The sequence below is a fragment of the Zerene cesonia genome, chromosome 10 (assembly GCF_012273895.1).
Source record: "Zerene cesonia ecotype Mississippi chromosome 10, Zerene_cesonia_1.1, whole genome shotgun sequence".
Classification (NCBI taxonomy): domain Eukaryota; kingdom Metazoa; phylum Arthropoda; class Insecta; order Lepidoptera; family Pieridae; genus Zerene; species Zerene cesonia.
In genome coordinates, this window is record NC_052111.1 from 3,165,277 (window position 1) to 3,187,641 (window position 22,365).

Below are 22,365 nucleotides of genomic sequence, written 5' to 3' on the forward strand. Positions count from 1 at the left end.
AAATGATTGTTTCTAATCCTAACATTCTAGTTTACTGCTGTGTGAGTGGGCTTATTCATTTCACATGGAACATTGTTTGGTGTTCAATTTCAAAAGATTATAAGTACAGTAGTGTTAAACTATATTTTTTATGTATGTAACATATAAAATATAGTTCTCTATCTAGCTATTTAAAGCTTTGAGAAATCAAACACTTCGCATATGCTATTAAGTAGGACATTTTAAAATAAGCTTCAATTTTTATATTCAGAAGTATTTATAGATATTTATTATTAGTTACCTTAGTATAACAAAAGTATTGCGACAGCAAGGTGTGGTAATAGGAGAAAGAGTCATTAGGCATCCATCGTTTATGTTTTGCATAAAATCGACTTGCCTTTCGCTTACCAGACTAGAAAGCGCTAAACCATATTGTGGCTTCCCTCCGCTCTGTTTAGCTATGAAGGATACTTTTAAGTTTATAACACATAACTACTACTTCTAATATAATAAATTATCTATGGATAAAATACGTCTTTAACATAAAAATCTTACTTTAAATAAATTTATAAAAAATATTTTTTACAGCGTATTAAAATTATAAAATTTCAATCCTCTACATTTCTGGTTCACCTGGCATATCGGATGCGACGACCTGAACATTATATCCAAAGAGTACAAAAGTGCCACTAATTGCTAGTGGTCTCTGAAAATGCAATAATAACACGTATTTATCAAAATACTCATCCATATTCAGCTTCAATAGCGTAATGTTAATGTAAAATTTAAGGTAATATCGCTAATTATGTTGATTTTTATTTATACATCAGAATACCGGCCTAACATTTGAAAGATAAAAAAATGTTTTTTTCGAATCCTCGTCGTAAAACGCTTTAATATTGTAAACATCAAAATACAAAAATTCACATAATATTACACCTACGAATCGTGCTACGTAAAATTGCAAACATTATAAATATAATTGATTTATTTTTTCAGGAAGCTCGTAAAGCATCGTGTAGAAAGTATGCTTATTCGAAATTATTAAAATATAAGATAGATAATTAATTGAATGCGATAAATGCACCCGGTGCCCGGTGTTATTAATATCGTCCTCTTTACTTAATGGTACTTTATGGTTACACAATTTAAGACTGGACATGCAGGAGACTTATCTTTTTCTATTTAAGTTCATCTATTTAGCTACATAATGTGAACTTAGTTAGCCAGTGTGATATTCAATAGACACACAAAGTCTGTGGTTATTTTTGTAAGTATAATATAATAAATAAAATACTATATTATTAACCTCTTTTAAAAGATTGCTGAATAATGTCCGTGATCGTTGAAGCAACAACTCTTTTCTATCTCTTTTCCGCAAAAATATCTTGAATTCATACTGTCAAAAAAACAAAAACTGTAAATAGTAAATAGACGAGGCAAATATAAAATCTTTTCATATAAGATACTGAGAATGTTGCTTAATATGCTAAAAACTAAACGTATCTAAACTTCATTTTCTTATTCACACATACATATTATACTCTTTTTTCATAGGACCTCTTAAAGGCGACTTTCAACCAATTGATGCGATTCATTTTATTTAAAAAATAATTATTTGCATTATTTTATGTTATAGGTTGCAAACTCATAATAGGTATAATTTGGAAAACTGCAAAATTATGAATAAATGTTATTGGAACATAATACACTATGATAAATATAATCTAAGAACACGGTTCTCAAATTGATATAAACCAACGATTAGACTGAATTACAGGATTCAACTGATTAGACTGGGTTCAACTTATACCGTTCTAAATTATTGAAATTTTATCGAATATTTTAACCCATTAAAAATTCAGATGAAATAGCAAAATTAAAGTACCTACCTATCTACTACCTAAGATCTTTGAATATACGGAACACCTATCTGCGCATATCTTAACAAACATTTTATTATATTTAAAAAATTACGCACTTCATTTTTTAATCGCTCTTCGCTCCAATTTCCAACAAGCACTAAATTATTGTAAGTCATTAAATAGTAGACAGATATGTTAGTAATATATTCAAAAATAAATGTGCCAATGAACTACATTGATAGGTACAGTTTATTATTTCTTTAAGTGTATTAATTGATGCCAAAAAGTTTTAATGGCTATGTCCAATAAGACTCCATAAATATTAGAACTAGATGATAAAAATAAGTATTTCATATCAGTCCAGTATAGACCAGTGAAGATAACCTTTGAAACTTACATAAAATTATAGTAGAACTAAACCAAATAGAAAAGGAAAAGAATACACTTACTAAAACAAATACTATATAAATATACTATACAAAAACTACACTTACTAAAACAAATGGGTGGAATAATAAATTATGGTAATATTGAGACCTGTCCTATATATGAAGTCCTGAAAAAGTTCAAACTTCAAGATATAGTCTGGGGTCCTTTTACGTAAAGACCGAAGACGAAAAGGAAAATGATGGAAGCTTATTGCTATACCTTTTCTGTGTGGCCATCCTAAACCCGCCTTACCGCGACGCTATTTAAAAAAAATCAACCATTTGTACCTCACAAATTTTTGATGACTGGCTTTCGATGCTTTCAATAACACTACGAATGCTTTGACGATAATTTTCGTACCGGCGCTACTGGATCGTCGTTCCAATATCATCCATTGATATTAAGCTAGTTGTCAAAAAAGCTTTTCTAATTAAATAAAAAGAAATGTTATTTGTTGAATACATGACAACAATATTTAAATTTTGTTTTAATATTGCCAAGCCTGGCGAGAGTAACTACAGCAATCATATAAGGACACTCCGTAGTCAGAGAAACTAGAGTTAAAGAAACATTTAACGTTTTTAAACGTTTAAAGAAACAGTTACTCTGTCTACGGCACGGTGGCAAATGGATATATTAAATTATTAATATCAAATTACCATGAAGAAGGAAAAAAATATATCACTACAATGTACAAGCATTAGTAAGTAGTGAGTAACACTATATAAATGTCAATCGAATGTCAGACTTAAATTTTAGCGGTTAAAATCGTTAAAAGTTTTGATTGAAATATATATTACATGCCTATTTTAATACTGCTTTAAAATGTAAAAATGATTTCGGCCTCAGTATAAAAATTATATTATATTAAAGGAACATGAAAGAAGATCTGTGAACCAGATCCGTGTCATCTAGAATCCGCTCTACGTTACGAATATTATGGTGTGATTGTTATAATTAGTAAATAGGTCAAAAACTAACAGCGGCGAGCGGAGTCAATGTCCAATGCGATTTGCGATAAAACAATAAAAGTCATTCGTATTAAGGCAATGTTACAAGTGTGACGCGTGGTATGTAGACAAACATTTGTTTAGAATCAAATTGTAAATTGCTCTAATCACAAATTTAAGTACTTGCACCTCATCATGAGGTGGTTTGGAAAGAAATTAATACTTTTAAATGCATTTTTAGTAGTAGTAAACTCATTACAGTTTTCGTCTTTGGATTCCACATACCAAAAAGGACTAGACGCATATACAAACGAAAGATGGTCTGAATGTATAGTGCAATTTGAAGAATCATTGCATTTATATAAACTTTATAAAACCGTCATAATCAATTGTAGGTTAAAATGTAAAAATTACGCTAAAACAAGTAATATGAATGAAAATATAGAAGATCTAAAAATATACGAATTATTTATCAAAACAAGACAATGTCTGATAAATTGCAAACAAGAAGGCTTTGAAAATATTCACATGTATAGTAATATATCTGATGCAATAGTTTTAAATATGCAAACTAGAAAACCATATGAATACTTACACCTGTGTTACTTTCAAATGTATGCCCTTCCCAAAGCTGCATCAGCATCATATACTTTCCTGGTTGGTCATCCTGATGATCCGGCAATGAAGAAAAATTTGGACTACTACACCCAGCAACCCGAAGTTGATATAAATAATGTAGTGGATCTTGAGAGTGAAGACTATCAAATTTTATATAGATTGGGCCTCAAATCATATAAATTTAAAAAATGGGGTGAAACAATAGCCAACATGGAGGAAGCCTTAGTAGATTACTTGGCCTGGGAAAATAAATGTCGGATGGAATGTGAACAGCAACCAGAACAAGCATGGTCTCCTGAAGTTACGATTGTGATATCAAATTATATTGCATCTCTTTTAACATGTAAGCAAAGCTGTCAAGACCAATTAAAACCCCTTTACAATTCTGGAACAGATTTTCTAGCTGATCTGCTTAATTACTTACAAATATCATACTACCATATAGACAGACTAGATGAAGTTGGCAAAGCAGTTGCTAGCTACTTATCATTACTGCCAGAAGATGAGGATATGTTAGAAAACAAAAAAATGTATGAAACTCTCATTAATAAAAACGCTTTCCTTGAGAGATCTGATATTATTCATTATTTAAAAAGAGATAAATATGAAAAACAGTTACTTGAATTTTTTCACCAAGATAATAGTGATAAACTTGAATCTAATTTGGTATTTTAATGTAATGTAAACATTGTTTTTTACTTCTTAATAGCAACTAACAAAACTAAGGAACAATTCATGTGCCATATTTTTTTAATGTTATTCTAAAAATAAATATATTTTCATAAAAAAATGTGTTTTGTTCTTTCCACAAAAAATCACAAAGATAAACCACATGTGCTTACTTATGTTACTAAGAAAACATTCCAATTTTGAAGATAGCTGATAGATTGATCTATGCAAACTGAACACTCACTATTTTTTTAATTTAAGAAAATCATATTTTGAAAGATATTTTCTGTATTTTTACTTAGACTTTGAACAGTTTTTCAAAACAATAGGGAAGAGAAAATTTCATTAGAACTCTCAAACAGATCCGTTATAATATGTAACCCTTATCAGTTATCATTATTATTTACAGGATTTTTTTATTTGGAAATTGTTTCTTAGACATAGACAACAAAAAAGTTTAACAAGTTGAAGAAATTTTCGTGTTACTACTTCAATCTTCATAGAAATTCTTAAATGTTGCCATTGTTACATGTGGATTGTGTTGGTTGTATAAGAACCACAATTAAATACTAGTATAGTATTATCTGTGATAACATCTTTAACAACAGCTTAGACAACGGAAGAGATAAAATATAAAATAATTATCGTTAATAAATGATAAGATTGCAAATGTAAATAGTAAATTGTAGAGATTATTAAATCTGACCATGCCAATATTCAATAGGTGCGATTTTTAAACATGTCGCAAATATTTGTATTTTTTTATATTTTGAAAATATAACAAAAAATAGCTCAATTTACTTTGTAGTTGTCTTTCGTTTCCTCAAATTTGAATTTAAATTTTTCATAACGTTATTATATTTCACGTAGTGAAATGGCAATACCAAAAATGTTTTTTTTCAATGGCCAGACTACTAATATGTCAAGAAGTGATCAAAAGAAATTATTGGAAATAGAAAATAGCTTCATACTTACCTATTAGGTATTAAAACATAAACAGGTAATGAAATTATGAACTTTTTCTTAAAAATCGAGCGATATGGATTGAAAATACTTATGTTTAAAATTGGTCCATCATCAGTAATAATGAAATAGTATGACTGATGATTTATGTAGATGTAATAATATATTATAAAGGTAGGTAGATATCTAAGTACCTAATCGAATTTTCTTTTTCCAGAAGAATATTTAACATAAGCTTTATAAGAGTCAAAGCAATGGCTATAGCTACAGATATGGTCAGTGACAGAATAAATATAAAGAACATATTATTCACAAAGGCAATGCCTAATTATAAAATACCAGTACCAACAGATGGTCACAAATTGTATTCATGTATTGATTGTAGTGACAAGTAAGTTCTAACATTTGCTGTAAAATATATTGTACCTTAAAGTAGATAGAAACTTAATTGAATTTTTGTTTTGTCTATTATACTATTTGCTTGTGTACAAGAATTTGATTCTTAAAAATTGATGGAATTTGTTTTATTTTTTCATATAATTTTACTTTTTACAGGTTTATATTTGAATCGAGTTATAAAGTTCACATTGGACGTAAATCTCTACAGATTACATATTTATGCAGATATTGCAGTAAGCTAAATGTATTTTATAATAGATGTCAGTTTTTAGCTCATATAAGATCTCACACTATTAAAACTGCTACCATCAACTTGAGTGATTTAAAAGTTGAACCCTTGCTATTTATCAGCTCAGAAATTGCCACCACATCTAAGAGTGTAGCTGTAAATCCAGTAAAAACTTTTCCAAATATATATTGTTTCGAATGTAAAAAAGATATTACTGTAACTAGAAACAAAGAAAAAGATAGAGTAACACATTATATGGAACATGCAAATAGGGTTTTCACTTGCCCTGTATGTTTGTTTACACTACCCTCAGTGTGTGCACTAAATGCTCATATACGTTTGCACTTGAAAAGTCCTCCATACATTTGTCCTGAATGTGGTATGAATTTATCAAATAGGATTTGTATATATCCCTACAACCATGATTGTGAAGGTTTTAAAATGATGAGAGTTACATCTAGAATTAAATGTTTCAAAAGTAATTGTCAATTGCTTCATCCAAATAATTTTGTATCCCATATGAGGCTTAGTCACTTAAATAAAATATTTAAATGCCCTCATTGTTCTCTTGCTGGCTACAATGAGAATGCAGTATTGAAACATGTAATGCGGTGTTGTGATAAAACAAAATACCCTACATACTATGAATGTCAACAGTGTCCTGGAATATTTTTAGGTGTAAATCAAATAAACAAGCACCTTGATATCCATCTTTCATCTATTCATAAGACTCAACAAATGTATCCATGTTGGAATTGCGGTGTTATTTCTAATGATGTGCATGGTTTATTGAAACATTATATTTATAAGCATCGTTCTACACACAATAGATCTTTGTCAGTGATTCTTAGCAAAATCACATTAAAAACATGTCATAAATGTTCAAAAACTACACATCAATGGATTGATGGCCATTTTGATACTGAACCATATAAATGTTCTTATTGCTCATTGGAGAGTCTCTCTGAAGAAAGTTCATCAGCTGGACATAGGACAGATGTATTTCAAATAGTATGTCATTTGTGTAGAGTAAAAGTTAATGAAAACTGGGAAGAAATAAAAGCACATTTCAAAGAATTTCACAATCATATTAAATGCTTAGATTTGAAAGTAAGCTTGACAAAAATGAATTTAAAGGAGATCCAAAAGAAAGTGAACAGACCTAAGCGTTTTAAATCAAATAAAATATTTAAGCGCAATCAAAAAAATAAAATTAAAATACATATGGATAGAAAGAGTCCTCCAACACTAATGCAAGTCGAACAGAACACTCCTAATTACTGCAAGGAGTGTCAGTATCAAACAGAGGATGCAAAAACATTTCATGTACATATATTATCACACAGAGATCCATCTATGGCTTATCAATGTATGGAGTGTGGGCTATGCTTTGCTGTCAAGCCCTCCTTTTCGACTCACTTGTTATTAGATCATAAAATAACAGATGTTAATGAATATGTTGTTAAAAATAATTGTTTTAACAAAGATGCATTAGAAAAATACCACATTAAGTCTGATGCTTTAGAAGACAAGCCATTGGAAGAAAACCAATGTAATATTTGTAGAGAAAAATTTACTGACCCTCACAGTTTAGAAAAACATTTTAGAGTTCATGGCATGGCATTTTTAAAAAAGAACACCCAAAAAGTTATAAGTCCATAAATATTGGTTTCAATAATTAAAAGGTCTAGTGCTTGAAATGAACATATACTTATAAACTACTAGCTTTCCGCCTGTGTCTTTGCCTGTGTGGTGTATGGAAATCACACATTAGACTGGTAATAATTTACACTATATCACTCTCGAGCCTTCTTACCATCTCCAACCCCATAAATCATACCATAAAATCACCCTTTACGATGTGAAAGAGAGATGAGTAAACATACTTTCACATAATTTAAGGAATAATAATGTGATTTCTGTTAAAAACAATACAAAATATATAAATTATAAATACGTTTATTCCGAATCTCACAAAATTATATTTGTTACTTACGTAATAGACATTTTAATGACAAAAATAATTTGAAAACTAGGCAAATATCAGATCTGCATAGTGTTTCCACCTAAGGCCTTTTCCACAAAATCTAGCCCTTTTCTGGTGATTCAACTAAATGGGGATGATTTTACAATTCTATTGCTTTCACTCGGTCATGACCACATAAAACATAATAGATATTAATGCTTTTCCAATATTTAAGTCAGCTTAGTAAGAAATAGCTATTTAAAGACAAAATCACAAGAAAATGGAATATCCCATAAATAAAAGAATTCCATTAGAAAAAAAATGTTTGAATAATTGTTGGTGTTAGCTTATAAATGAATCCCTAGTTCTATTCACATTGTATATTCATAAAATGGAAAGTATGAAATTGTTTAATTTTTTTATTATATTTTGTAAGGTACTTTTGCAAATTGTAAGTTATGAAAAATAAATAAAAACATAAAACATTGAACTGAACATAAAACAAATGTTGTTTCATGTTGTTTCAACCAAAAAAAAAATTGTTGCATAAATGTCATTATAGTTAGTTTAATTAATCTATATGTAATAAAGTTATTAAATATATTTACATTGTTTTTATTGTTTTTGTTACATTCTATTTTATTGTAATGGCAGATACAGTGGATGATAAGCAGAAGGCCCTTTTAATACTCTTCTGCATTGAGGACATTTTTTGTCATATCTTAAAGATCTTTCTATGCACTGTAAACAAAATACATGTCCACACTTTGTTGATGATGCTGGTTTCTTTCCTAATTGGTCACAACATATGGGACACTCTCCAATCTTGAGCTTATTTTTTTCAGGTGTTTCATTTTCTAACTGAAATTCAAATAAGTATACATTTAAATATGTGTTAACTGCATTATAGTTTTTTATTATATCCCACTATAAATTTTTTTTCCATCCAAAAACCTAGTCTACCCTACAATAATACAGTTAGTTTTGTTTTTATTAAATCATGGTGTATACACTGGGTATTATGATGGTATGACAGTATTTTCTTTAATAAAATATCAATTTAAATGTTTCAGTTAATTAATTGGATATAACCAAGCATTCAGATACTCTTTTAAGATAAGGTTAATTGTATAAATGAACACACACAAGTAAAAATTTGCAAAATTTAACCAAGACCACCAATTCTTTTGTTTGATAGTATTTGAAAAAGTTGTACCAGTAGTAACCATTGCAATGCTGTTGTGAATGCTTTATTTTAACTACAGACCTGTTTTTGATAAAACCTCCACAGATTGGAGCAAACATAATGCTACTGTGCTAGCTAGCTAAAGTAATAATTCCAACCCAACTTGGAGGTTTCAGTTATGCAAAGATACATACACTTATGAAATTTAGCAGGCACATTTTGAAGCTATACTAACACTTACACTAACATATCCAAAAACTGCTATTCTGACATTGTTATTAATTACATACATACTCATCTAATTGATAACCTCCTTGTTAAAAGACGGTAAATAAATATTTGTCTTTTAAATATAATGTGTGCTTTGCATTTACTAATTCAAAAAAAAAAAACGTTTTTTATATATCTGTATCTTACACTTTTTCGATAAGCGTTAATTGAATCTTACCCTCCTAGGCTCCAAAGACTTCGCTCCGGATTGTTTTGAAATTTTGTTTGTATTATTTGTTTCTATAATTTCCACACGGAATGATTCGTCAGTATCATCGTCTATTTCAATAATATCATTAGAGAAATTACAATGCTTAACTAAGCTGAACGGCGATGTGAGGTCGATAATGTTATCAGATGGGTCACCCATGATTAGGTCTGTAGAATAACTTTATCAATTTTAAATAGTTTTAAAAATAAAAACAAATAACATTACACGCAAATAGCGCTATCAGAATTCAGAATGGAAATAATTTTCTTGTCAAACTTGGTGTCACTTTATTGTCTCTTCCGCCAATACCAAAAAATAGTTCGAGAAATCTCGGGAATATAATTATAACTTTTAAAACGTATTTCCGTAAACAGTATTTTAACTGAATTTTTCGAATTTATTGTTTATATACCCGACCTCAAATTTCTTAAATCAATTCTTTTCACAGATTAAGTACTAAGTTACACCGTAACGTAAGTTCTTTTTTTCTTATAATTCTCTAGCTCTTTGGTTCTTTGCACAGATTATAGTAGGTCTACCGTCTAAAGCGTTTATTATGTGGTATATTAAATTTAGTTGACTCAATTTAGTCGTCACTGGATTTGGGAAAGTGTATTCTCTTTCAACGTTAAATTTTTATAGTTTCACTAAATTTAGTTCCTAATTTATAAATTAGAGGCTTCTAATTTTAAATTTAGGGACTGAATCAGATATCGGTCATTAGGAGTAATTTAGAATTTTGATTCTTTATTGAGAAACTATCTACAAATGAATTTGAGATCGTTTTACATACCAATAAATCTTGTGACACCATCTATCTATTCAAAAGTAAAAAATTATCATACGAAAATGTATAAGTGTCAAAGAAAGACTTTTTGAAAACTGTGATAACAGAATTACCTACTGAGATTTAGAATACAATTATTTAACATCCCAAACTTTGCTAATAAAAATAAATTATCGATAAAAAATTATGGGCTATGTATAAAAGTCAAGTGTACAGTATAAGTGTATTAAGAAATCAAGTTTTAAGTAACTAGATGCGATTGCTTCATAAATGCGTTTCTAATTAGGCCTTAAAATTAAAGGATAAAATCGTCCTGACTTTTAAATTTTATAATGCTAACTTGTATGATACGATTGCATATCCTAAATTATTTAGTAAGTGTAGTACAATAAAAGCTTTACAGAATAACTAACTAAATAACTACTTAGTTTATAATCTGTGGTAATGACAGAAAACTTGACATTTTGTTGTGACATTTGTTAATTTTTGATTAGAATTGTATATTTTGGGTGTTTTTGGTACAAAAATCTTTTCTATGAAATTCTGTGTTGAAAGTTAACACGTTGAATTGAGAAAATAGCTACAAGTGCTGTTCTATGTTGAAGTCTCACGAAAAGTGAGTAAAAAAAAACAAATAATTCACAAAATTGGAAGGAAAAAATATTTTTTTATATTTCAGGATGCATTTCAGTGTGAACATATCAAATGCTTTACAGCAATTAGAAAGCGTAAAAACAGCTGTTGATCAAAGCGACGATGGTAAATTAAAGGTGTGTTTATTTTATAGTTTATTTTGTTGCCTAAAAAGTAAATACTTCTAAGCTTTTTTGAGTAACCTTCATGTTGTCAACATCAATGTTATCAATAATATCAAAAACATTATAAAACGAAAATTTATAATTTATTCTAATTTAAATACTTCTCGGATCCATTGTTATGGAATTTCTCTATCCATTCATCCATTTTTATGGTGAAATCACTATCACTGCTGCATAACAGATAGCCATTGCTACATAATCAAATTTCAAATTGAAAACATTAAAGTGAAATACTCATTAATTCTTATCTCTATTTCTATAGCTTCCACTATATTTTATAAAGAACAACAATTGTGTTTTGCAGGCTGCAACTAATGATGATTTAAATATGCTTATAAATTTATTGGAAAGTCCAATATTAAGGAGCATTGTCACATTACATGATTCTGTTAGCATGTTGGCTACACAGGTGGCACACCATCCTTCTATAATTCCAGGAGATTTTGATATAACTCCTGCAGGTATGACTTTCTCATAATGTAATTGACAATGGAACATTTTAATGCTTCAGACACAGAGCATTGGTTTCTAAATGTAACAATATCTAATAAAAAAAATATATTTATTTTGTCAACAATGCACAATTTTTTTATTGAATCTGGTGATTAAAAATCGGTGTCCAATACTCCGTGAATTGAATACTGATTTTTATTCAGCTACTAGCTTTTGCCTGTGGCTTCATACACATTGAACCACTCTATCTGTTAAAAAAAACCACATCAAAATCTGTTGCATAGTTCATAGACATGGAAAAAAAAGCAACTTTGTTTTATGCTATAAAATAGTGATGAAAAATTATATCTTGATGTTTTCATGTTTAGGTGATCTGGCAATACAAAGCAGAAATTTATATGGTTCTCATGAAGGGGAAGAAGAACAGAGGGTACCCCAAGTTTCACCACCTCAAAGTTTAGAGTTCGGATCTAATTCAGATAATGAAAGAATACTAGGTCTTGATTCAGCATCTGTTGATTCTAATATGTCTCCTAAACAGGTAAATTGCATATAATAATGATAATCACTGCCAAGATTTTTCATTATTTTGTTCAATTTTGTTTTTTATGTAATGTTTATCAACAATGACTAATGAACATTATGTTTGCTATTACAAATGTTTCTAAACTAAAAACAACACAAGGTGAAACTGTATTTTAAATTTCTGACTAATAGTTTCCGTGTTGTTTTTATATTTGTTTTGTAAATTATAATATATTTTCTTTTAGAAATTAAAAACTTTTTAATGGATTTTATGCGCAATTTATTCCTTATATTATCAACCCAATGTTTCGAACAGTATGTCATGGTGGTCATGGTAACATAAAATCCGTTAAAAAGTCTTTATTTACTCGGGTAAAATCAAACACAAGAAAATACTATATATTTTCTTTATAATATAGGGGTAGTGGTGGTCATGTCAAAAAATGTTTTTTCAGACTAGAGGATTGTTAGAGATGGGTCGAAATGATGACTCATTAGCATCAACATCAAACAATATTGTAGCTGGTGACTGGGCCCAGGTAGAAATTATTAACTTAGTTAATGATGGCACTGGGCTGGGATTTGGTTAGTATTCAATGACTGCTTTTTGTTAGCAAACAATAATATCAGATTAAAATTAACTACCAACAGACTTTTTGGTTTGAGTATGATTGTCTGCTTGAGACTGTTTTTTTTTTGCAGTTTCAATTTATTTGTCTCTTTTTAATAGTTATTATGAACATAATTAAATATGCATTGCAAACACATTTTTGTTTTAGATTTTTTTTTTATACTAGCGAATTTTAATTGATTTTCTTATGTACAGGGATAATTGGAGCCAGGACAAGTGGAGTGATTGTTAAGACTATACTTGCTGGTGGTGTCGCTGATCGTGATGGAAGGCTCAAGTCTGGTGATCATATTTTACAAATTGGTGATGTAAGTGTAGTTACTGTTTGAAAACTTAAACATGGTTAAGGATTCAACATATAATGTATATTTTAAGTTGATGTATTTTGATCTATTTGAAAATTTCAAATTGTTTATTCATCATCATTCAACAATTTATGTGGAATATTTTGCATATTGTGGATGGTGTAATTAACATATTTCTATTAATAAAAGTTAAAAAATAATTAAGATCATTAGTACTTAAAAATCATTATTTGTTATTCAGATTTAACAGTTTAATGATGTGTGTCAATGATCTAGGTGAGTCTGATGGAGATGGGTTCGGAGCAAGTGGCGGGCGTGCTCCGCGCGTCCGGTTCGCGGGTGCGGCTGGTGGTCGCACGCGCGGTCGACCCCACTGCCGTGCACGCATCCAACGCACCTATTGTACCCGCTAGGTAATTGATAATTTTTTTTTTATGTTGGAGATGGCGAAGGATCTGGTGGGCAGCAATGTCTTTATTATTCCTTTAAAAAAAGAAATAGGAGATAAGTATTTATTGATGGTTTTAAAAAATTAGGTCTCTTTTATCAGAACAGCATAACAAATATTGAAACAATATATCCAGCTTGGTCAAATGAATTTCTAAAGATGGCGTGAAATATCTCTTTATACATAATACAGAAAAAGATATATAAAACAGAAAAAAAGAAAATAACTCTTTCTGAGACTCACAATTACCAAATTAATCAAATTTCAGTTTCTTACTTACAAGTAAATAATCATTTATTTTTCAGACTTCTTTCGAGTCCTGAGGCTCTAGATCGTTATTTAATGGAGGCTGGTTTTGAGCAAGTATTCCACACCCAACCAACAACTTTAGGCAACAATTCAAATTCTTCTAGATTTGTCTTTGATAAATCTATAACACCACCACTAGAAAGCGGTATGTAATAAAAATTTCATTAACAATATATTTTTTATAATTTTTTATTATTTTATTTTCAATTTCTGTTCATTTGTATTTCAGACGCTGAATCTCCTGAAGCTGATCGATTTACTGTACAATTGAAAAAAGATGAAAATGGTTTAGGCATCACTATCGCAGGTAGATCATTATAGTTGTTTCCATACATTTGAAAGTCTAACTTAAAAAAAATTTTGTATTGGATCTATTGGATCCTTTTGAATGTATAATTTATTTTGAGCCCTGTGGGAGACATGGCCTCACTCACTTTTTCACAGACTTACACTTTCTAGAAAGGAGATGAATTTATTATTCCACGCTCGTGTAGGTTACGTGTGCGAGAAGGAGGAACTTTCTGGAATATTCGTGAAGTCCGTGACGCCGGGCAGCGCGGCGGCGCTCAGCGGCAAGGTGCGGGTCAACGACCGCATCGTCGCGGTGGACGGCGTGTCGCTCGCGGGCAAGTCCAACCAGAGGGCGGTCGACGCGCTCAAGCAGAGCGGCAACATCGTCACTTTAGAGCTGGAGAGGTTTGTTCTGGGTTGCTGTTTTGTGTGTAATGTTGGTAGGTGGTTTACGTTGCTGCGCAGAGCCGCAGACTTTTTTTTGAAAACTTTTAGTTATTCGCAGTTAGATATAATCTGCCCGTTAATATAATTGAAAAATTGCGGAGTTTGTTATCTGTTTCCCTACTTTAAAGAGACATTCTAGAAAGATCTGGAACTTTCCAGATACCTACGCGGGCCGAAGTTCGAGCAGCTGCAGCAGGCGATAGCGGCGGGCGAGAGCGCGGCGGCCGCTGCGCCGGCCGCGCAGCACAACCCCTTCCTGCACATGCACCGGGCTGACAACTCGGACTCCAGCGACCATCATATACAGATGACGCATCTGAATACGTGAGCTTTGTTTTGCAGTTGTTGGACTTAAATTACGGATGGAAATACATGTTTTGATTTAAGGAATGGATACACGTTTATTGTTGAATTGGGTTTAATTGTTTTTTAAATGTCTTATAAAGAAGACCATTTAACGGTTAAACAACAGTTTTTGAATTGTTTATATTTTTAAGTGGGGTCTGTACAAACAATAAAAATGGATTTTTTTCGTTCTAGCGTTGAAAATAATGCAGATGAATTGAGTGAGAGTGGCCGCAGTTCTGCATCTACAATACATCGTCCACAACCAGCGTTTGAGATGCCTCGTACTCAAGAACAAAAAGATGCTATAAAACGAAAGTGGCAAGCTATTTTAGGTAGGTATTGTATTGTAGGTATAATTGACGTAATATAATCTACAATTCAACTTGTGACATTGCAAACGGTCGAGGCATCGTGATACGTGATAGTAGCTTATAATTCAACTCATTTTTTTTTCGTTAGTCTAATATACTTATATATATAATGCGAATATATCACAGCTTTATATTACGCCATGTGGTTTACTTCTTCCGAATGACCGTCAATGCAGGTTCCGAGTGTACACTATTACAATGTAGTTTTTTAATTCAAACGTAATCTAACCCATCATATCAAACTCACTTTGTCTTTAAACGATGAACAATCATGTTAGTGAAATATACCTAATACATTCCAGGTGAAGACGTGGAAATAGTGGTGGGCGTGGTGGTCCGCGGCGGCGGCGGGCTCGGCATCTCGCTGGAGGGCACGGTGGACGTGGAGGGCGGGCGCGAGGTGCGGCCGCACCACTACGTGCGCTCCGTGCTGCCCGAGGGGCCTGTCGGCCGCGCCAACGTGCACCGCCCCGGCGACGAGCTGCTCGGTGACGTACACGCGCACGCGCACGCACACGCACACGCAAACGCACACGCACACACGTGCATATACATGTGGACATACGCACAGATACACATTTAAAACATAGTTATATGTATAAAGATAGATGTGGTCGAATAATTGTAGGTTATCTTTCACTTACACACACTCAATTAGTAATAATCACGAAGCGAAGCAAAATGCAATTTTAAAAAAAAACTAAACACAATAAGACAACAAAAGCATGACAATTTTTTTCTGCTTTTGTAACAATTATTGTCAATAGATATGTAGTTGGATTGAACATTCAAGTAGATTGTTGGAACTGTTTCTTTATTAAAAAACATCGGAATTCTGCTTCACACTTGTCGTATTTCCTGTAAATAATAGTGAATATTATTTCAGAGGTGAACGGTCACCGTCTGCTCGGTATGAACCACCTGGAGGTGGTGTCGATCCTCAAGGAGCTGTCCAGCGAAGTGTGCATGGTGTGCGCTCGCCCACGCCCCGCCCCACAACTGGACCTTGCGCCTCCTGCGCATACACTCGTCAAGGTATAATCATCACCACCACATATCATCATCGTCATCGCCTTCGCTATAATTGTTACACAGGCACAGGGCACAGATAAAATATAAGAGATTAGGCTTTATTCCACCATGCTGGATTTGGACCATGCTGGACCATGCTGGATCACTTTGATGTATTATATCACATTCATGTTTTGGAGCAGTTGTGACGGGATAATATTTAATTAAATAGAATAGATAATACCTAAATTTAATTTTTAGTTTTATAGCATTAAAATGCTTTATAAATGAGAAATTATGAAAGAACAGAAAAAATTTGATCACGAGGCGGGATAGATAATACCTAGTTTGGAACTCTGTGAAGTTCTCGATGTTTTAAATTTTCAAACCAAGAATCTCGAGGATATGTATTGATGAATATTTATTTAATTTTGAACACTACCAGGTTATTCTATTTTTATATGTAGGCAGTACCCAAATCCTGCTGCGTCATTTGCGTGGTACCACAATAGACTCGTATCTATTTCTATTGCTGTACAAAATTTTATATAGATCTGATCCGGCATTTGCGTTGGAGTAACGAACATACATTATGTAACTTTCAGTTCGGAATATTATCAACTAGCGGTTTCACCCGCGTAAGTCCGTATCCCGTAGGAATATCGGGATAAAAAGTAGCCTTTATGTTATTCCAGTTGTCCGGCTAGCTACGTATCAAATTTCATTGGAATCGGTTCAGTAGTTTTTGCTTGAAAGAGCAACAAACACGCACACATCCTTACAAACTTTCGCATTTATAATATCAGTAGGAAGTAGGATAATAGGATAGGATAGTAGGATATTTATTTTGTTTTTCAACTAAACAGTTACTAGAAAGTAATGTTTCCTTCCACGATAAAGGCGAAATCGGACGGCAGCCTGGCGGGGGCGGGCGCGGGCGGCGGGGAGGAGGGCGGCGCGCTGGGCGCGGCCGGCAAGGTGCGCTCGCGCAGCCTCGAGCCGCTCACCGGCCTCGCCATGTGGGCCTCCGAGCCGCAGATCATTGGTAACTTCATAACCACTGATTCATAACGTTTTTTTTTTTTTTAATTTTAAAATTTTTGTTTTAATTTTTCTTTCATTAAGATCATAGTAGATCTGTGCAATAAATAATCAGTTTTGACCGTTATCGGGCCTGTGATCAAATTAAGGATTTAACTATTTATTTATAAATTTGTCTCAGACTGTCATCTCGGAATTGTAAATATGTATTAATTGTTCGGTACCGTCTACATCTCGTTCTCTTGAACTTTATGGCCATATCAAAAGAGACCATTTTAATACCGGCACCATAACATTGCAGAGCTGGTGAAGGGCGAGCGCGGGCTGGGCTTCTCGATCCTCGACTACCAGGACCCGCTGCGGCCGGCGCACACGCTGGTGGTGATCCGCTCGCTGGTGCCGGGCGGCGTGGCGCAGCAGGACGGCCGCCTCATACCCGGCGACCGCCTGCTCTTCGTCAACGACCAGGTAATATATAGTCAATCGGGGATTGCCCATTTCACCCTTACGATTATGTTAACGGGAGTAATTGGAAACTATTCTCAGTAAACTTGTAACTATATTAAAAAGCTTTACTTTTTCTAATGGATTTTTTTTTCTTTTAAACATCTGTGAAAATGTATTACGTTAAAGTTCTCTTTTATAAGTTTTGCAATTGCAGAAAAAATTATTGGATGATTTTCCAATTTCCCCTGTTCACAATTACTCTGATCATATATAAATTACGTGTGACGTTGTTTGTCCGCGATGAACTCCTAAATCATTCAACCGATTTTAATCAAATTTGCACACCATGTGCTCTTTGATCCAACTAGAGAAAGATAAGATTGTTTATATTATTTCGACGATAAATGACTACCCTGGCGGAGCCGGGACGTGCAGCTAGTATTATAATATCATTATTAGCCCATATATGTTCCCACTGCTGGGACACAGGCATCCTATGAGGGTTCAGGCCATAATCCCCCACGCTGGCCAAGTGCGGGTTGGCAGATGTCACATGTCATCGAACTTTTGACTCTCGGACATGCCGGTTTCCTCACGATGTTTTCCTTCATCGATTTGAGCAGAGGTGATGTTACGCATAAATTTAAAAATTTGCTACTATTATATAATGATAACTAACTAACAGTTTCCATGTATGCACATAAAATTTCATGAGAATCAGTTCAGCCGTTTCGGAGGAGTATTGAAACAAACATTGTGCCACGAGAATTTTATAAAAAAACGCGGAAAGATTCGCCTATATAACCAAATTATTACTCTCTAGCCTAACCTAACATAACTATGTATAGGTACAAAAATTTAATATAAAATCACTCTTTAACGACACGAGGGAAAGACAAACACACTTTCGCATTTATTGTTTTAATAATAATAAATGTAAGTGTATAAGTATAATATGTATAGTGAGGTCAAGAATAGAAGTTGCGTTTCTTAGACCGCGCTCTCACATTCAAATCAAAAATATAAAAGCATCGCAATAGACTGGAAAGTCTATTGCACTCAGTTACGAGTAAACGCGAATACATTTGAAATTTGACACTCTTAGTTTTGTTTCTGTAAAATGTTAAAATATCTGATCATTATTTTGAGTATATCAATATTTAAAATCACCGGATCATCACCGTTTCGATTACTAAATACTATTCAAAATGATACTAAAATAATTCGTTTTAATATTTCACTGACTTTCAATAAAAGCATACAACGCATATAATATATTCTATAACAGTATACGTGCGCACACACATTCACCAATTGTTTATGTAGTTATTTACTATTCCATCAACATATTTTACTATAAAAAACATTTAACTAAGCAACAGTAAAAAAAAACAGTTGGTAACAAAACACAGTTATTAAAAAGATTTGTTAAATCGGCGTAATAGAGAAAGCAAGGCGTTCCCTCGAAATGGGAAAATTCACTTTTTAGTAATAATTTGTACAAATGGACCCTGACCATTCATTATCTGATTAGAACAATTTTTTTTTCCATATAATGGCAACGAAGCAAAAAAAAAAATGTTATCAGTTACTATATAAAATTTTGGGTTCTCCCAAATATGAAAATCATCAAGTCATCAGTCAAGTTCTCTGCAATACATTTCGAGCCATATATACTAAAGTGCTTAGCCGATACAATAAAGTGATTTCTTTATTATAACTACAATACGATGGAAAATTAATTATCTCGTTCTAAATATAGATTTTATGAAATCATCAGATACAAATCAAATTAATAATTAATCTAAAAATCCAGCGGAAATAGCGTATATTTTACGCTATGAAAGTCTATTACATTTATCTAAATAAACGTTAAAATAGACTTTAAAATTCTTTATCGAACAGGAAATGATAATTGTAGATAATATTTTGCATAAGTAGCATTATAAAAACTTTATGTCAGCTGTGGCAAATTAATCATCAATCAATATAATATATAAAACTCTTCCGTTACTGCGTGACTGACCGACAGACAACTCACAGCCGAAATTGCTGAGCGTAGAAAGTTGAAATTTAGTATAAAGGTTTCTAATGGGAGTGTAGGGAAGCACTAAGAGACGATTTAATTTAATAATATCGACGTGAATAATCACATTAATATTATAAATGTGAAAGTTTATTTGTTTGGATGTTTCTCCGTCAATCACGCTAAAACTGCTGAATGGATTTTGATGAAATTTGATATACAGACAGGGTATAAGCTGACTTGGGTGATAGGATGATAGGCTCCCTTTGGATAAAACAGGTATCTCAATAACCGGGCGGAGTGGGAACGAGCGTCTAGTTTAATATAAATCTAGAACGAGTTTCGTATGTAAAGTTTTTGTTGAGACCAATTTGAAGGCATTTTTATTCCTTTATTACCAAATGTTGACTTTCAAACATAATTAGTTTACTTGCGTATTATTCTGTGCTAAAACATTTTTCTACTATTGTAATAAAGGTCAAACGTATGCCACTTCATTTATATAATTAATACAATAGGGATTGTAATATGGTAGGGACTTTATACAACTTAAATGCCCAGTTTGCATTATTTGGTTAATAAGGTAAATGCTCTTTTTTAAGATATATATCAATATATTAATTAATCTAACGCACATATTGGACAAAATATTTGTTTCTGAACTTATGGATATATATGATTTATGTACGCATATATAATTGCATTTTTATTGCATATTATCGAAATCGTTTTTATATTCATCGAAATTGGTCCCATGTAAATTTGGAAAAAAAATCTACTATTAATACTAAGGACGGGAAGATCAGTTTTTGCGGTGTTATAATTTTTGTACAAAAGTTTTACTAAGAGGCCGCGCAGTGCCCCAGATCTTCCTTTAATTTTGGAAAAACTGACGGGTTTACTCTGTTTTCTTATATATTTTAGAAACATTATCACGTATAAATAGTACTAGCTGTGACCCGCGGTTGAAACCGCGTAAGTCCGTATCCCGTAGGAATATCGGTATAAAAAGTGCCTATGTGTTATTTCAGTTGTCCAGCTATCTACGAAGCAAAATGGTATTATTATTCACCAATAGATGTCAGGAAAAAAAAACACGAATATGACATTTTCTAAAAAAGATTCCTAGCTAGATCGATTTATCGCCCCCGGAACCCCCTATATACTAAATTTCATAAAAATCGTTGGAGCCGATTCCGAGATTCCAATTCTCCAATTATACATATATATATATATATATACAAGAATTGCTCGTTTAAAGAAATAAGATTTTATAATGTATGTTTATCATGTAACGTTACGTTTTCTGACTATTTATTACACAACCTTTTTTTATGTCATTATCGGCATAGAGCTGGTGGGTCGCCTTATAGTGAGCGCTACCATCGCCCATGAACATTTGGAGAAGCGTAAAGTCAATTGCAGACCTTACGCCTCTACAAATGGATGTCCGACTTAAAATTGGGAAGGGATTAAGAGAGGTTTGATGATGAGTAATATAGAAAAATATCTTATAAAGGATCAAAATTTTTGAAGCCCTCGCTTTACGCGTGTGCGCATATGCATGTGTAAACGTTAAACACAAACAGCAATTTATCTAAACTCGAGTGAATTAGCGGCACGGTTTCCCAAACGTTCTTTCAATGTATGGCCATATTAAAATGTGTTATAATTAATAATATTGTCAACAGAATTTGGAGAACGCGAGTCTAGAGCAAGCGGTTGCTGCATTGAAGGGTGCTCCGCGAGGCATAGTTCGTATCGGCGTGGCCAAACCTCTGCCCTTAGCTGACCACCCCCCACCACCGCCAACAACACCCCCTCCATCTTCGTAAACATACTAGTTCAATTCATGACTATTGCCTTATAACTATTGAAAAAGCCAAGAAATTGAATATTATACAATAAATTTACGTTTTTAAATTCACACTTGGCAATTGAATCATTCTTGTATGTGCACTCAAAAGTGAAATTTTCATTAATTTTGTTTTATGCATTTAAGCCGGCAAGTGAAAAAGTTCGCATGTATATCTTGCTTCATAAATAAGAGCAGATTAGATTTTAAGTTTTTATGGTATTTTCGGTTGGTTAACACATTCCTTATCAGTATTTATCTCGGTTTAGTACTTAATTTACATAATAATAGTTTTATATAACGCAAGTTATTTATGGCACGTTGTAAAATAATATTTATAAACATCATTTTATCGTCATTTATCTAAATAACCCTCTAAGCTCGGATCAGTGCCAATGTAGGTATTTACGTTTGATAAATGTATTAATTTTAATCTATAGACTTTAATGAATGTTATCATTCCAAAATATATGTAAGGTATCATTTGGAATAAATATTTAAATTTACCTGGTATTTTA

General features: G+C 32.2%; 4 protein-coding genes across 5 annotated transcripts; 3 read left to right on the top strand and 1 right to left on the bottom strand.

Moving 5' to 3' along the window:
- Window positions 1-3,001: 3,001 nt before the first annotated feature.
- On the top strand, window positions 3,002-4,608 carry LOC119829755 (cartilage-associated protein-like). Its single transcript, XM_038352433.1, has 2 exons — window positions 3,002-3,343; window positions 3,485-4,608. The coding sequence occupies exon 2, from the start codon at window positions 3,653-3,655 to the stop codon at window positions 4,514-4,516; it is 864 nt and encodes a 287-aa protein (XP_038208361.1). The 5' UTR covers window positions 3,002-3,343; window positions 3,485-3,652; the 3' UTR covers window positions 4,517-4,608.
- Window positions 4,609-5,414: 806 nt separating this feature from the next.
- Window positions 5,415-8,670, top strand: LOC119829560 (zinc finger protein 687b-like). 2 transcript variants are annotated; one of them, XM_038352126.1, is made up of 3 exons: window positions 5,415-5,510; window positions 5,691-5,864; window positions 6,029-8,670. In XM_038352126.1, exons 2-3 carry the CDS (start codon window positions 5,728-5,730, stop codon window positions 7,761-7,763), a joined length of 1,872 nt encoding a protein of 623 aa, XP_038208054.1. In that variant the 5' UTR covers window positions 5,415-5,510; window positions 5,691-5,727; the 3' UTR covers window positions 7,764-8,670. The 2 variants fall into 2 exon arrangements, with proteins under 2 accessions (XP_038208054.1, XP_038208055.1); XM_038352127.1 differs by having other exon boundaries at window positions 5,421-5,510; window positions 5,694-5,864.
- LOC119829561 (E3 ubiquitin-protein ligase RNF4-like) lies at window positions 8,090-10,216 on the bottom strand. Its single transcript, XM_038352129.1, has 2 exons — window positions 9,702-10,216; window positions 8,090-8,928 (listed from the first exon to the last, which is right to left on the bottom strand). Exons 1-2 carry the CDS (start codon window positions 9,891-9,893, stop codon window positions 8,707-8,709), a joined length of 414 nt encoding a protein of 137 aa, XP_038208057.1. The 5' UTR covers window positions 9,894-10,216; the 3' UTR covers window positions 8,090-8,706.
- A 780-nt stretch (window positions 10,217-10,996) lies between these two features.
- Window positions 10,997-22,353, top strand: LOC119829701 (patj homolog). Its single transcript, XM_038352334.1, has 17 exons — window positions 10,997-11,137; window positions 11,201-11,291; window positions 11,644-11,800; window positions 12,161-12,333; window positions 12,773-12,902; window positions 13,144-13,256; window positions 13,530-13,666; window positions 14,007-14,155; window positions 14,240-14,317; window positions 14,505-14,706; window positions 14,908-15,072; window positions 15,289-15,428; window positions 15,770-15,955; window positions 16,354-16,502; window positions 17,379-17,523; window positions 17,821-17,987; window positions 21,684-22,353. The coding sequence occupies exons 1-17, from the start codon at window positions 11,118-11,120 to the stop codon at window positions 21,825-21,827; spliced, it is 2,346 nt and encodes a 781-aa protein (XP_038208262.1). The 5' UTR covers window positions 10,997-11,117; the 3' UTR covers window positions 21,828-22,353.
- The last annotated feature ends 12 nt before the right edge of the window (window positions 22,354-22,365 follow it).

Bases quoted from the DNA above. Each gene is read 5' to 3' on its own strand.
- LOC119829701 (XM_038352334.1), top strand. From the start codon at position 11,118: ATGTTGAAGTCTCACGAAAA. The intron at 13,257-13,529 runs GTAAGTGTAGTT...TCAATGATCTAG, and splicing joins ATATTTTACAAATTGGTGAT to GTGAGTCTGATGGAGATGGG. The intron at 15,073-15,288 runs GTGAGCTTTGTT...TTTTCGTTCTAG, and splicing joins CAGATGACGCATCTGAATAC to CGTTGAAAATAATGCAGATG.
- LOC119829560 (XM_038352126.1), top strand. From the start codon at position 5,728: ATGGCTATAGCTACAGATATGGTCAGTGACAGAATAAATATAAAGAAC. The intron at 5,865-6,028 runs GTAAGTTCTAAC...TACTTTTTACAG, and splicing joins TGTATTGATTGTAGTGACAA to GTTTATATTTGAATCGAGTT.
- LOC119829755 (XM_038352433.1), top strand. From the start codon at position 3,653: ATGAATGAAAATATAGAAGATCTAAAAATATACGAATTATTTATCAAA.
- LOC119829561 (XM_038352129.1), bottom strand. From the start codon at position 9,893: ATGGGTGACCCATCTGATAACATTATCGACCTCACATCGCCGTTCAGC. The intron at 8,929-9,701 runs GTAAGATTCAAT...TTTGAATTTCAG, and splicing joins AGTCTTTGGAGCCTAGGAGG to TTAGAAAATGAAACACCTGA.